The 12,362-nt window shown below is 43.1% G+C and overlaps 1 protein-coding gene across 5 annotated transcripts in view; it reads left to right on the top strand.

Moving 5' to 3' along the window:
• Window positions 1-12,362, top strand: part of p2rx2 (purinergic receptor P2X, ligand-gated ion channel, 2) — an 89,528-nt gene that overhangs the window by 23,380 nt on the left and 53,786 nt on the right. For all 5 annotated transcript variants that reach the window (XM_072247486.1, XM_072247484.1, XM_072247488.1 and 2 more), the window contains exon 3: window positions 1,547-1,618. In XM_072247486.1, the coding sequence (XP_072103587.1) occupies window positions 1,547-1,618 (72 nt within the window). The remainder of the gene's footprint in view (window positions 1-1,546; window positions 1,619-12,362) is intronic.

Raw genomic sequence — 12,362 nt, 5'->3', positions numbered from 1 at the left:
CGTGGAGCTTCTCGGTTGCTGGAATGGGGATCCTGGTGCTTTCTCTGACCTAGTGAAACCTAGTCATTGTTGGAAGAAACTGGATCACCCAGCATTCATGTTTTCAGATCTTGTGTGACGCCAAGTTGATTTTATCTGCAGTGAATTGCTAAGCAGTCGTGGCGTCTGTGAAACCAGACTGGGCATAGCTGGTCAGATTTGACCTATATGCAGATGTGCATGGAATTATGTAACAAGTTGAGGACCACACTTACTAACCAAAACTGAACCTGCCACTGCGTGAGAATGGTTGATAATGAGCCACAAAATTGAAGGAGGAGCACAATACCTTGTCGCTTTAGTGCAGCAAATGAGAGGGGAATAATTCTAACCCTACTGACGTATTTCTGAAGATAAATACGGTGGCATAGTGGTTAGCACAGCCCTTCACAGTGTGGGTGATCCTGATTCAATTCTTGCCGTTGCCTGTAAGGAGTCTGAACGTTCTCCCTGTGACCGCGTTGGTTTCCTCCGGGTGTTCCGGTTTCCAAGAGCCCAAAGACATACCGGTTAGTGGGTTAGTTGGTCGTTATAAATTGTCCCGTCATGAGGCCAGGATGAAGTCAGGACATTGCTGGGTGGTGCACTTCAAGAGGGCCAGAAGGGCCTATTCTGCACTGTATTGCAAATAAAATAAATAAATAATATATGTGAACTTCATTATAGTGTGGTCCACCAATGCTGGGCAGCACAGAAACGTAGCACTTAACATAGCATCGCAGCAGCGGTGATCACTGATTGGGGTTCGATTCTCTCTGCTGTACCTTCTCCCCGTGACTGTGGGTTTCCTCCGGGTGCTCTGGTTTCCTCCCCCATTCCGAAGTTGCACGGTTAGGGCTAGTGAGTTGTGGGCTTGTTACGTTGGCACTGGGAGTAGTGGTGACGTTTGTGGGCTGCCCAGCCCAATCCTCACTGATTTGATTTGACGCAAATGACGTATTTCACTGTATGTTTTGATGTACATGTGACATATAAAGATAACCTCTCTCTTTAATGATTGCGTTTTCGGCATCTCAGTGTAACATGCTGTGGCCTTGGCCTCACTAATTGCACCTTGCCACGCTGTGGGAGCTTCAACAGAGCAGGACACTTAGAGAACAGGCAATCACGGTGAGGGTAGAATGGTCAAACACTACCATCATGTAGTCCTCCTTCACCAATATCCATCTCAGCCTTTTACGGAATTAGTCTTGGTTGCCACATAGAGGGGGTCTTTATTGTCTGGCAGTCTTTCCTAGGAATGGCCCACCAATGAAGTGGCCTTTGTGGGTTCCTCATGCACATGGAGAAATATGAACTCGAGACTTGTGCTTCATTTAACACAGAGTTCTGGAGGCCTGCTTTGTGTGAGCTTGTCATCCAACAGCGAGGGACCCGAACTGGTGTTGGTGTTGCATTCAATTTGAAAACATGTTCCCATAACTCACGTGGGTCCATTTCGATAGTGTTGATAATATCCAAGTTCACCAAAGGCTAAGAATTAACTCTACAATCATTTTCATTCCAGGGTCAAGACACTTTCAGCATCACTGTGCAGACTAAAACAACCCCTTATCAGAAAATGATCACTTGCCCTGAGGTAAGAGTGATGGTCAAGTTAAAAGTCAAAATTTACTGTCAAAGTACCATATACAACCCTGGGATTCATGTTCTTGCAGGCATTTACAGGAAAATAAAGAAACACAATAGAATTTGTGAAAAGCTGTATATAAACAGGAACTGACAAACAACCAATGTGACGAAAGAGACAAATCTTGCAAATAAAAAAAATGCTGAGAACATGAGTTGAAACGGGTCCTCAAAAGTGAATCTGTGGGTTGTAGAAACCAGTTCAGGGTTGTGGTGAGTTAAGTTAACCATGCCACCTCAGGAACCGGGTGGCGGTAGGGTAATAACTGTTCCTGAATCTGGTGGTGGGGATCTAAGGCCTCGGTACGGTTACGTACCCCGTAACTGGGTTGCCAAACCAGCAGAAATGGATCACTCAGTTGGAGTCTGGATTACTAGAACTAAGAAAGTTTTATTAAAAAAACAAGCAACACAGTAATCGAAAGGATAATAAATGCAACAGTTCAGCAATGATAAACACACATGTGCACAGAATTAAGATAACAGGATCAATCAAGCTCTATCGTTGTCTAGGGGTAAATGACCAATTTCAAAGTGACACAAAGTCCGGTTCAATTTAGTTCAGTTCGCAGTAATCGTTGCCATGACGATGGACAACGTGGGCGTAGGGAGAGAGAGAACGAGAACGACTGATCATTCAGAATGGCTTCCACTCACAGACCGGCGATATTGCTCACAAGCAGCTTTCGGGCGAGTCCTTTGTGATGTCACCTGGGGTCACCGACTGTGACCCCTCCTCCAGATGCGGTCGATCCTCTGCAGTGAACCCGGCACCCAAGCGAGGGTGGACACACACCGGGTTCCCGCTGATCGTGCCTTTCCACCCTGTGCGTTTGTGGCCCGGTACTTCCCACCGACTCGTGAGAGGCGCACCGCTTCCAGGGTCTCGTTACCTCGGGTGTCGTGTGTGTCCTGCCTTAGCGAACCTATCCCTTTTTATCCCCCTGCTGGGGTATCGCCTGACCATCACTTCAAACAGTTCAGGGCTCAAAGGGGGAGCCGCTCTAGACAGCTCTCTCTCCCGTCCCTTCATTACACATCTCCAGATCGCCTGTCCATCACTTCAAACAGTTCAGGGTTCAAAGGGGGAACCGATCTTGACAATACCCAGACTGATGGCTCCTTCATTAACATCTCCAAATGCTGCTTCATTGTTCCTTATCTCTCCCTCCCCTGGGGACAGGTGGCAGACCAACTGCTGATGCCACTGGTGCTAGCCCAGGCCAGCAAACATCTTAATTTATGTGTATTCTCATCACAGTACCTCCTGAGAAGAGAGCATGGCCTGGATGATGAGGGTCTGTGGGGGAAAAAAAGGAGGGTTTAAACTAATTTGGCAGGGGGATGGGAACCGGACTGATAGTGCTGAAGGTGAGGTAGTTGGTTTACCATCAGGCAATGTGCAGTGAGGAGAGGCTGATGATAGGGCAAGATTGCAGTCAGCAGGATGAGTTGTAACGTAAAAGGCGGACAAAATCGAAAAGGATGAATAGAGGACTGAAGGTGTTGTATCTGAATGCGCACTGTATACAGAATAAGGAAGGTGAACTTGCAGCACAGTTGCAGATTGGCAGGTATGATGTTGTAGACATCACTGAATCATGACTGAAAGAAGATTATAGCAGGGAGCTTAATGTCCAAGGATACACATTATATCGAAAGGACAGGCAGGAAGGCAGAGGGGGCGTGGTTGCTCTGTTGGTGAAAATGAAATCAAATCATTAGAAAGAGGTGACATAGGGTCAGAAGATGCTGCATCATTGTGGATAGAGCTAAGGAACTGCAAGGGTGAAGAGACCCTGATGGGGTTGTATACAGACCCCCAAACAGTAGTAAAGATGTAGTCTACAATGGGAGATGGAAAATGCATGTCAAAAGGGCAGTGTTACAATAGTCATGGGGGATTTCAATATTCAGGTAGATAGGGAAAATCAGGTTGATGCTGGATTTCAAGAGGGGGAATTTCTAGAATGCCTGCAAGATGGTTTTTTTAGAGCAGCTTGTTGTTGAGCCCATTAGGGGTCCGCTATTCTGCATTGGGTGTTGTGCAATGAACCCTTAGGTGCAAGTAATCATATTATGATGAAATTCACCCTGAAATTTGAAAGAGAGAAGCTAAAGTCAGATGCATCAGTATTACGGTGGAGTAAAGGGAATTACAGAGGCTTGAGAGAGGAGTTGGCCAGAACAGATTGGAAAGAACACTGGCAGGGATGACAGCAGAGCAGCAATGGCTGGAATCTCTGGAAGCAATTTGGAAGGCACGGGATAGGTACATCCCAAGGAGGAAGAAATATTCTAAAAGCAAGGTGACACAATCATGGCTAACAAGATGAGTCAAAGCCAACATAAAAGCTAAAGAAAGTGTATATAATAGAACAAAGATTAGTGGGAAATTAGAGGATTAGGAAGCTTTTAAAAACCAACAGAAGGCAACTAAGATGTCATAAAGTAGGTGAAGATGGAATATCAAGTCAAGTCAAGTCACCTTTTATTGTCATTTCGACCATAACTGCTGGTACAGTACACAATAAAAACAAGACAACGTTTTTCAGAACCATGGTGCCACATGAACAATACAAAAACTACACTGAACTACATAAAACAACACAAAACTACACTAGACTACAGACCTACCCAGGACTGCATAAAGTGCAGAAAACAGTGCAGGCATTACAGTAAATAATAAACAAGACAATATACACAGTAGAGGGCAGTAGGTATGAAAGTAGGCGAGCCAATAATATTAAAGAGGATACCAAAAGTTTCTTCAGATACATAAAGTGTAAAAGAGAGATGAGAGTGGATATCAACCTGCTGGAAAACAATGGGAGGACAGAGAAATGGTGGATGAACTGAACAAGTACCTTGCATCGGTCTTCACTGTGGAAGACACTAGCAGTATGGTGGAAGTTCCAAAGTTCAAATACATTTATTATCAATGTATGTACACTTTATACAACTTTGAGATCCATTTTTGTTACAGGCAGCTATAAAACAAGGAAACGCAATAGAACTCATTAAAAAAAGACCATCAAATACCCAATGTGCAAGGGGAAAGAAGTGCAAATATTAAAAGTAAGCAAATAGCATTCAGATTTGAAGTTCACAAAAGTGAGTCTGCACCTTGATAGTTGCAAGCCACAGCCAAAGTTCAGTGCAGCAGTGAGTAAACCTCGCAGACCATCGAGCTGAAGTCCAGTGCAGAGTCGAGTAAAACTCACGGAGCAGCAGCTGAACTGGTCATCCGTCGCCTCTGGCCCAGACACCCTGACCTTTTTCAATCTGACCCGGTGCTTAAATCGTTCCAAGCTCGGGCTATTCCTTGCACTCGGACTCAGGCCGTGTCACTTCGATACGCTCTCAGGCTGGTGCCCTGCCGCCTCAATTCAGCCCATTCCCAACTTTTCCAATTTGACTCGGCACTTAAATCGGTCACTCGTTGGGTCTTTCTTCGCTCTCAGGCCCTGCCACCTTGACTGTCCATCACCTCTGTTCTCCTTGCCTCGGCTCTGCCAAACCAAATTGCCTCCGCCTGGACTCGGCTGCTCCGATTCAGCCTGCACACACTGCTCCACAACTGTACTGCTTCCTAGAGATTTCAGTCCCTACCGCGAAAATGCCAGGTTGTACAGGCAGTTCAAAATCTCAACTCCGACCAGGAAGTTACAGGTTACTGTTTGCAGTGATCGTTCAGCAGAAAAGGTGTGATTAGTAAAGTACTTAGTTGTTTTCTTTGTTTTCTTTGCCATCAGCAAGTAGTCACTGAGCTCCGTTTTTTCTTTTTTAATCTTTTTATTAATTTTCAAGTTCATAAACATAATAACAATAGTGATATAAAGAGATTGGAATTACCTTATTGTTAATAAACATATACAAAAAAGTCTACAAATAGTACAAGTGTAATAGACGTCAAAACTCTTGCTATAGTTAATCATGAAGAAAAAAGACCTAAAAAGAAAAGGATATTGCAAAGAAAAACACCAAAAAACAAAAAGAACTAAAAAAAAACAACTAATAGCTAAACCCAAAAAAAAGCAAATGAAACAAAACAAGGCTGAACCAATATATTAGATAGAATACATCCATTAATGTCGTCAACTCTGCTCCTCTATTCACAGAGGTCAAACTACGTCATATGAAAATGTTGAATGAATGGCTTCCAAGTCTCTTCAATTTTAACCGAAGGATCAAAAATGACACTTCTGACTTTTTCTAAATTTAAACATGATATATTTTGGGAAAAGGCACTGAGTTTCACTGGTACCACCTTAAACCGGGTTGTCAGGGGTCAGGAGTGTGTGAAGTTACCATCACTGGAGAAAAGGCTCTTAGGCAACTGAAAGGTCTGAGGGTAGATAAGTCGCCTGGGCCAGATGGTGTACACAACAGAGCTCTGAAAGAGGTGGCTGAAAAAATTGTGGAGGAATCAGTAACGATCCTTCAGGAATCACTAGATTCTGGAATGGTTCCAGAAGACTGGAAAAATGCAAATGCCACTCCACTCTTCAAGAAGGGAGAGAGGCAGAAGAAAGAAAATTATAGGCCAGTTAGTTTGACCTCAGTGGTTGGGAAGATATTGGAGTCAATTATTAAGGCTGAGGTCTCAGGGTACTTGGCGGCACATGATAGAATAGGTTGCAGTCAACATGGTTTCCTCAAGGTAAAATCTTGCCTGGCAAATCAGTTGGAATTCTTTGAAGAAGTAACAAGCAGGATAGACAAAGAAGGTCCGTTGTGTACCTTGTTTTTCAGGCGGCCTTTGACAAGGTGCCACACATAAGTCTGCTTAACAAGGAAAGATTCTAGCTTGGATAAACCAGTGGCTGATTGGCAGGAGGCAAGGAGTGGGAATAAAGGGAACATTTTCTGTTTGGCTACTGATGACTGGTGGTGTTCACAATGGTCTGTGTTAGGACAGATTCATTTTACGTTACATGTCAATGATTTGGATGATGAAATTGATGGCTTTGTGGCCATATTTGCTGACGATACAAAGGTAGGTGAAGGGGCGGGTAATTTTGAGGAAGTAGAGAGGCTGCAGGAGGACTATCAACAAAGTAGAAGAATGGGCAAAGAAGTGGCAAATGGAATACGATGTCAGGAAGTGCACTTTGATAGAAGAAAGGGAAGTGTTGACTACTTTCTAAATAGAGAGAAAATACAAAAAAACTGAGGCTCAAAAGGGCTTGGGAGTGCTTGTGCATGATTCCCTAAAGGTTAATTTGCAGGTTGAGTCTGAGGTGAGGGAGGCAAGTATGACCTTAGCACTCATTTCAAGAGGACTAGAGTATAAAACAACCTTTCTCAACATCTTTGCCCTGGAGGAGCTCTTGAATTAATTTTCAAGTCTCAGGGAAACCCTGCATAAAAATTATTATATCTACAGCTCACAGTACCTTAGTTAGCGTGATCAGTAAGTTGTAGATTAATAATCCAAAAATAATTGTCAATGCTCTTTTGAGTAGAGAATGAATTTTTAGCCAACCTTTCTTGAAAAAAAGAGATAGTTAAGCTTAGCTTGCCCTTCTTGAAATTAATCTCTTTATTTCCCTTTCATAAATTTTAGAAACTCATAAGGCAAAACATTATACATTTCTCAATTCTGGGTCGAACTTGAGATGAGCACACATGGATTTCAACTTCAACTGAAATGTGATTATTTCTATCCTTGCTCTTGATGGTTGTTGAACAAAGAAAAGCTTGCTCACACTTGTAAGAAGTTGAAAACTGCAGCAAAATGTTCATTGTTTTCCTATGAATGGCAGGATACTCTCCTTTCACAGAAATCCAAAAGTTGTCCCAGGGCAGGTTAGTAAATCTCATCTTGAGGGCATGATCAGACTGCAGCTCACAAAGTTCTTCCTCCTCTCCCAAAGTCATGTTCTCAGGCTGAGCAGAAGATTCAGGGAACGGGTCCCTCACCCAGTCATACACTTGTGTTGAAAGGGAGGAAAATACTCTTCAATTTTGTTCTGCAGTTTTTCCAGGTGGTTTTCAATAAGACTCGAAACTTTCTGATATCCTTCCTCACTCTCAAGCCCAAGCAGCAGTGGAAACATTTCAAGATTTCCTTTAGCAACATGATTTTTTTCAAAGATTCAGTTTCCTTTTAAATCCAAGAATCTTGTCACTTAAAGTCAAAACATTTTCTCCAGGGCCTTGCAGGGTCTTGTTCAACAGATTCATATGATGAAAAATGTCTGTTAAATAGGCGAGTTTCTGCAGCCATTCTTCATCTTCAAAGTACTCAGAAAAATCTGGCTTACTATTTTCTGCAAGTACTCCTGCAATTCACCTTTCAGCTCAAACATCCTGTTGAGGACTCTTCCTCTGCTAAACCACCAGATTTCTGTTCATAGCAGGAGACTGGTGTGCTCTTTGTTCAGGTTCTCACAGTTTTTTAAACATTCTCAGTAAACTGATCTTAAAGCTACTAAAAAACTAGATTTTTGAGTCTTTTTACTGACAGCAACTTTATTTTCAAAAGCTTTAATCTGTTTGTTTTGAGATTCCAATAGTCGTTTAAAATAACCAGCACTTTTATGTGTCATATTGCTGTGATTTGTAGTTAAGTGTCTTTTCAATTTTGCTGCAGTGCTACATTTGTAAGTTGTTTGCCACAGACTAGTCACAATGGAATAGGACCACTTGAATCACCAGTCCACATAAAATCCATTGATAAGTAGCTTTCATTGTAAAGATAGACTTCTGTGTCTGTTGTTGCACTAGTGCAGTGAAATGACTCAGAGGATTATAATTCCTCATCATTAACCTTATCAGAATTGTCCGTAGGCCTAGGGCTAGAATCCTCCTCTTCCATCTCACACCTCCTTTTCAAAAATAGCCACACTGGACCATCTTTAGAATGAAAATTTCTCTCCTATTTTCTACTACACCGGTAGTTTGTTCACTCTCATAAGTCAGTCGGTGGCACGTAAGGGGAAGTGCGGGGAGGTAAATCGGGAGGGAGAGGCTGACATCACAGCCCAAGTTGGGCGAGTCCATTCAATGCTCAGAAAACACACTTCACGCTTCTCAACAGCCTACCGTCCTCCCTTCCTTGCCATACAGCATTCACCAATTTCCAGCCCACCATCCTCCCGTCCCTGCAATACAGCACTCACCAATTATCTATGGTCTCAACCAAATAAACACGGTCCAACTACACACTGCCGCACTGGCTCAAGCGACCTCCAATGAGATTGCTAACAGAGCTGCTCGGTCACTGCCCACCACTGCGAGCACTAGCATCACACGCTGCGCGGAGTTCAAAAAACTATGTTTATTTTTCCTTCATCACGATCTCTCGCAGAACCCCTAGCAACTCTCACGGAACCCCGGTTGAGAAACCCTGATATAAAAGCAAGGATGTAATGTTGAGTCTTTATAAGGCACAGGTGAGGCCTCACTTGGAGAATCGTGAGTAGCTTTGGGCCCCTCATCTTTGAAAGGATGTGCTGAAAGGAGAGGGTGCATAGGAAGTTCACAAAAATGATTCCAGGATCAAATGGTTTGTCATATGAAGAGCATTTGATACCTCTGGCCCTGAAGTAATTGGAATTGGGAAGAATGAGGGGTGACCTAATGGAAATCTATTGAAGGTGAAAGGACTTGGAGTGAATGTAGAGAGGATATTTCCTATGGTGGGAGAGTCTCACACTTTCAGATTAGAGGGCATCCTTTTAGAACAGAGATGAGGAGAATTTCTTTAGCCAGATAGTGGTGAATCTGTGGAATTCTTTGGAAGAGGCAGCTCTGGAGGTAAAGTCTGTATGTATATTTAAGGCAAGGTTAATAGATTCTATATGAGACAGGACATGAAGGGGCACGGGGAGAAGGCAGGAGAATGGGGCTGAGAGGAAAATTGGATCAGCCATGATGAAATGGCAGAACAGACTTAATGGGCCAAATGGCTTAATTCTGCTCCAATATCTTCTGGTCTTAGGGTCTCATGAAGAATGATATTTCTTGTGGCAGTGCTCCATGTAAATGTGTAAATGTACAAATCTCATTACTCCTCCAAATTTTTATCATGTAGAGGGTCTGCCAGACTCTCTAATCTATGATCATACTCCGGAAATGTTCACTAGCAAATAATATCGACCAGGACCTGTTGCATCTCCACTGTTGTTATGTTTTCATAAATATCCTTTCAGTCCACTTCGTACAAGACAAGGGTCAGCCAAAGGACAGAGTAGTGGAAAGAGCTTCAACGATAATCTCCAGAATGTCAGACACCAGCACGGGTGTGCACAGGAGGGGATGCGCTTATGCAGAATTTGGCCTCTGTTGAATTATCCTGTTTCTGTCTAGTCTTGTATCTCTGCTAGCATCTGGCTGACCCCGACCTGTACTATTCCTACGGATTTTATTCGATGTAAACAGGACTCCAGTTGAATATACCCTTTTCCCAGTTTAGTATCGGCTCTGTATTCTAAACGCAATTGTAGACAGAAAATGCATTCTTCCTACATCAATCAGCTCAGACGAGTGATAAGTTACCTCAGATACAACCGTTAGCTAGCTAAGCAGTACATTAAGTTAAAAATGTTGCCAGTGAGAATAGTCAGTCTGCCCATGTTCCCCAGTGGTTCCTCCTCAACTCTCTGTCGTTTCCTCACTTAAAGCACCGGGGAAAGCATCCTGTCTGGATACATCAAGACTTGGTACGGCAACTGCTCTGCACGTGATCGCAAGAAACTGCAGAGAGCCATCTGAGGTGTTGGTGAGGCCGAATTGGGTGTACCGTGTGCAGTACCTCCAGGAAAGATGTAAATTAGGTTGAAAAGTACAGAGAAAATTTACAAGGGTATTTCCGGGTCTGGAGGACCTGAATTATAAGGAAAGATTAGGACTTTCTTCCTTGGAACATAGAAGATTGAGAGGAGATTTGATAGAGGTATACAAAATTATGAAGGGTATAGATAGGGTAAATGCAAGCAGGCTTTTTCCCACTAAGATTGTGTGACTTAAGTGGGAGGGTGATCAGCCAGAGGTCGTGGTCTGTGTAGGTACCAATAACGGCAGTGAGAAGAGTGACGAGGTTCTGCTAAGTGAGTTCAGGGAGTTAGGTGCTAATTTAAAAGACAGGGCCTCCAGGGTTGTGATCACTGGATTGTTACCTGTGCCACATGCAAGTGAGGCCAGAAATAGGAAAGAATCGAAAGGTTGAGGACAGTGTGACTAGTGTCCTGAGCTGCATATATTTCAGTGTAGGAAGGAAAGACAGATGAGCTGGGCATGGATCAACACTTGGAATTATGATATTGTAGCCATTAGTAAGTCATGGTTGCAGAAGGGACAGGACTGGCAGCTCAGTATTATGGGGTTCCATTGTTTTAGATGCAACAAAGAAGGGGGAGTGGTGTTGCTAGTCAGGGACAATGTCATGCCAGTGTTCAGTCAGGACAGACTGGAGAACCTGTCTACTGAGGCTTTATGGGTAGGACTAAAGGTAATGACCACATAGATAGATTAACAGACCACCCAACCGTCCGTAGGATTTAGAGGAACAAATTTGTAGAGAGATCGCAGACTGTTGCAAGAAACATAGGAGTTGTTATAGTAGGTGATTTTAACTTTCCACATATTGACTGGGACTCTCATATTGTAAAAGGACTAGATGGGATAAAGTTTGTCAAATGTGTTCAGGAAAGTTTCCTTCATCAGTACATAAAAGTCCCACTGAGAGAGTGTGCGACACTTGATCTGCTCTCTGGGAATGAATCAGGGCAGGCGACAGAAGTTTGCATAGGGGGACACTTTGCATCTGGTGATCATAATGCCATTAGATTCAAGGTAAATATGGACAAGGATAGGTCTGGGATTCTAAATTGGAGAAAGGCCAACTTTGATGGTATCAGAAAGGATCTGGCAAGTGTGGATTGGGACAGATTGTTTTCTGGCAAAGGTGCTTTTGGTAAGTGGGAGACCTACAAAAGTGAAATTTTGGGTGTACAAAGTTTGTAATATGTCTGTCAGGATAAAAGGTAGAGATAACAGTTTTAGGGAACCTTGGCTTTAAAGAGATATCGAGGCCTTGGTTAAGAAAAATATGAAGTTTATAGCAGGTATGGACAGGTAGGAACAAATGAGGTGCTTATGGAGTATAAGAACTGCAAGAGAACACTTAAGAAAGAAATCAGGAGGGCTACAAGAAGGCATGAAGTTGTCCAGCAGACAAGGTGAAGGAGAATCCCAGGGCTTCTACAGATATGTTAAGAGCAAAAGGACTGCAAGGGACAAAATTGGCCCCCTGAAATTGTATGCGCCCTAGCAGAGATATTTAAATCTAGGTACGTAGTGCACAGCGAAGAAGACTATCAGACCATGCAGTGGAATCTGGACCAGCTGGAACAATAGGCTAAAAAATGACAGATGGAATTTAATGCAGACAAGTGCGAGGTGTTGCACTTCATTTGAACAAACCAGGGAAGGTCTTACACAGAGAACAGTAGGGCACTGAGGAGCGTGATAGATCAAAGGGATCTGGGAATACAGGTTCATAATTCATTGAAAGTGCAGCACAGGTAGATAGGGTCGTAAAGAAAGCTTTTGGCACATTTGCCTTCATAAATCAAAGTATTGAGTACAGTAGATGGGATGTTATGGTGAAGTTGTATGAGATATTGGTGAGGCCTAATTTGGAGTATTCTATGTGGTTTTGGTCACCTACCGACAGGAAAGATGTA

This window comes from Mobula birostris, chromosome 31 (assembly GCF_030028105.1).
Source record: "Mobula birostris isolate sMobBir1 chromosome 31, sMobBir1.hap1, whole genome shotgun sequence".
In the NCBI taxonomy this organism is placed as follows: Eukaryota; Metazoa; Chordata; class Chondrichthyes; order Myliobatiformes; family Myliobatidae; genus Mobula; species Mobula birostris.
The sequence above is the reverse complement of the archived record's forward strand: the minus strand, read 5'-3'. Positions and strand labels throughout refer to the sequence as shown.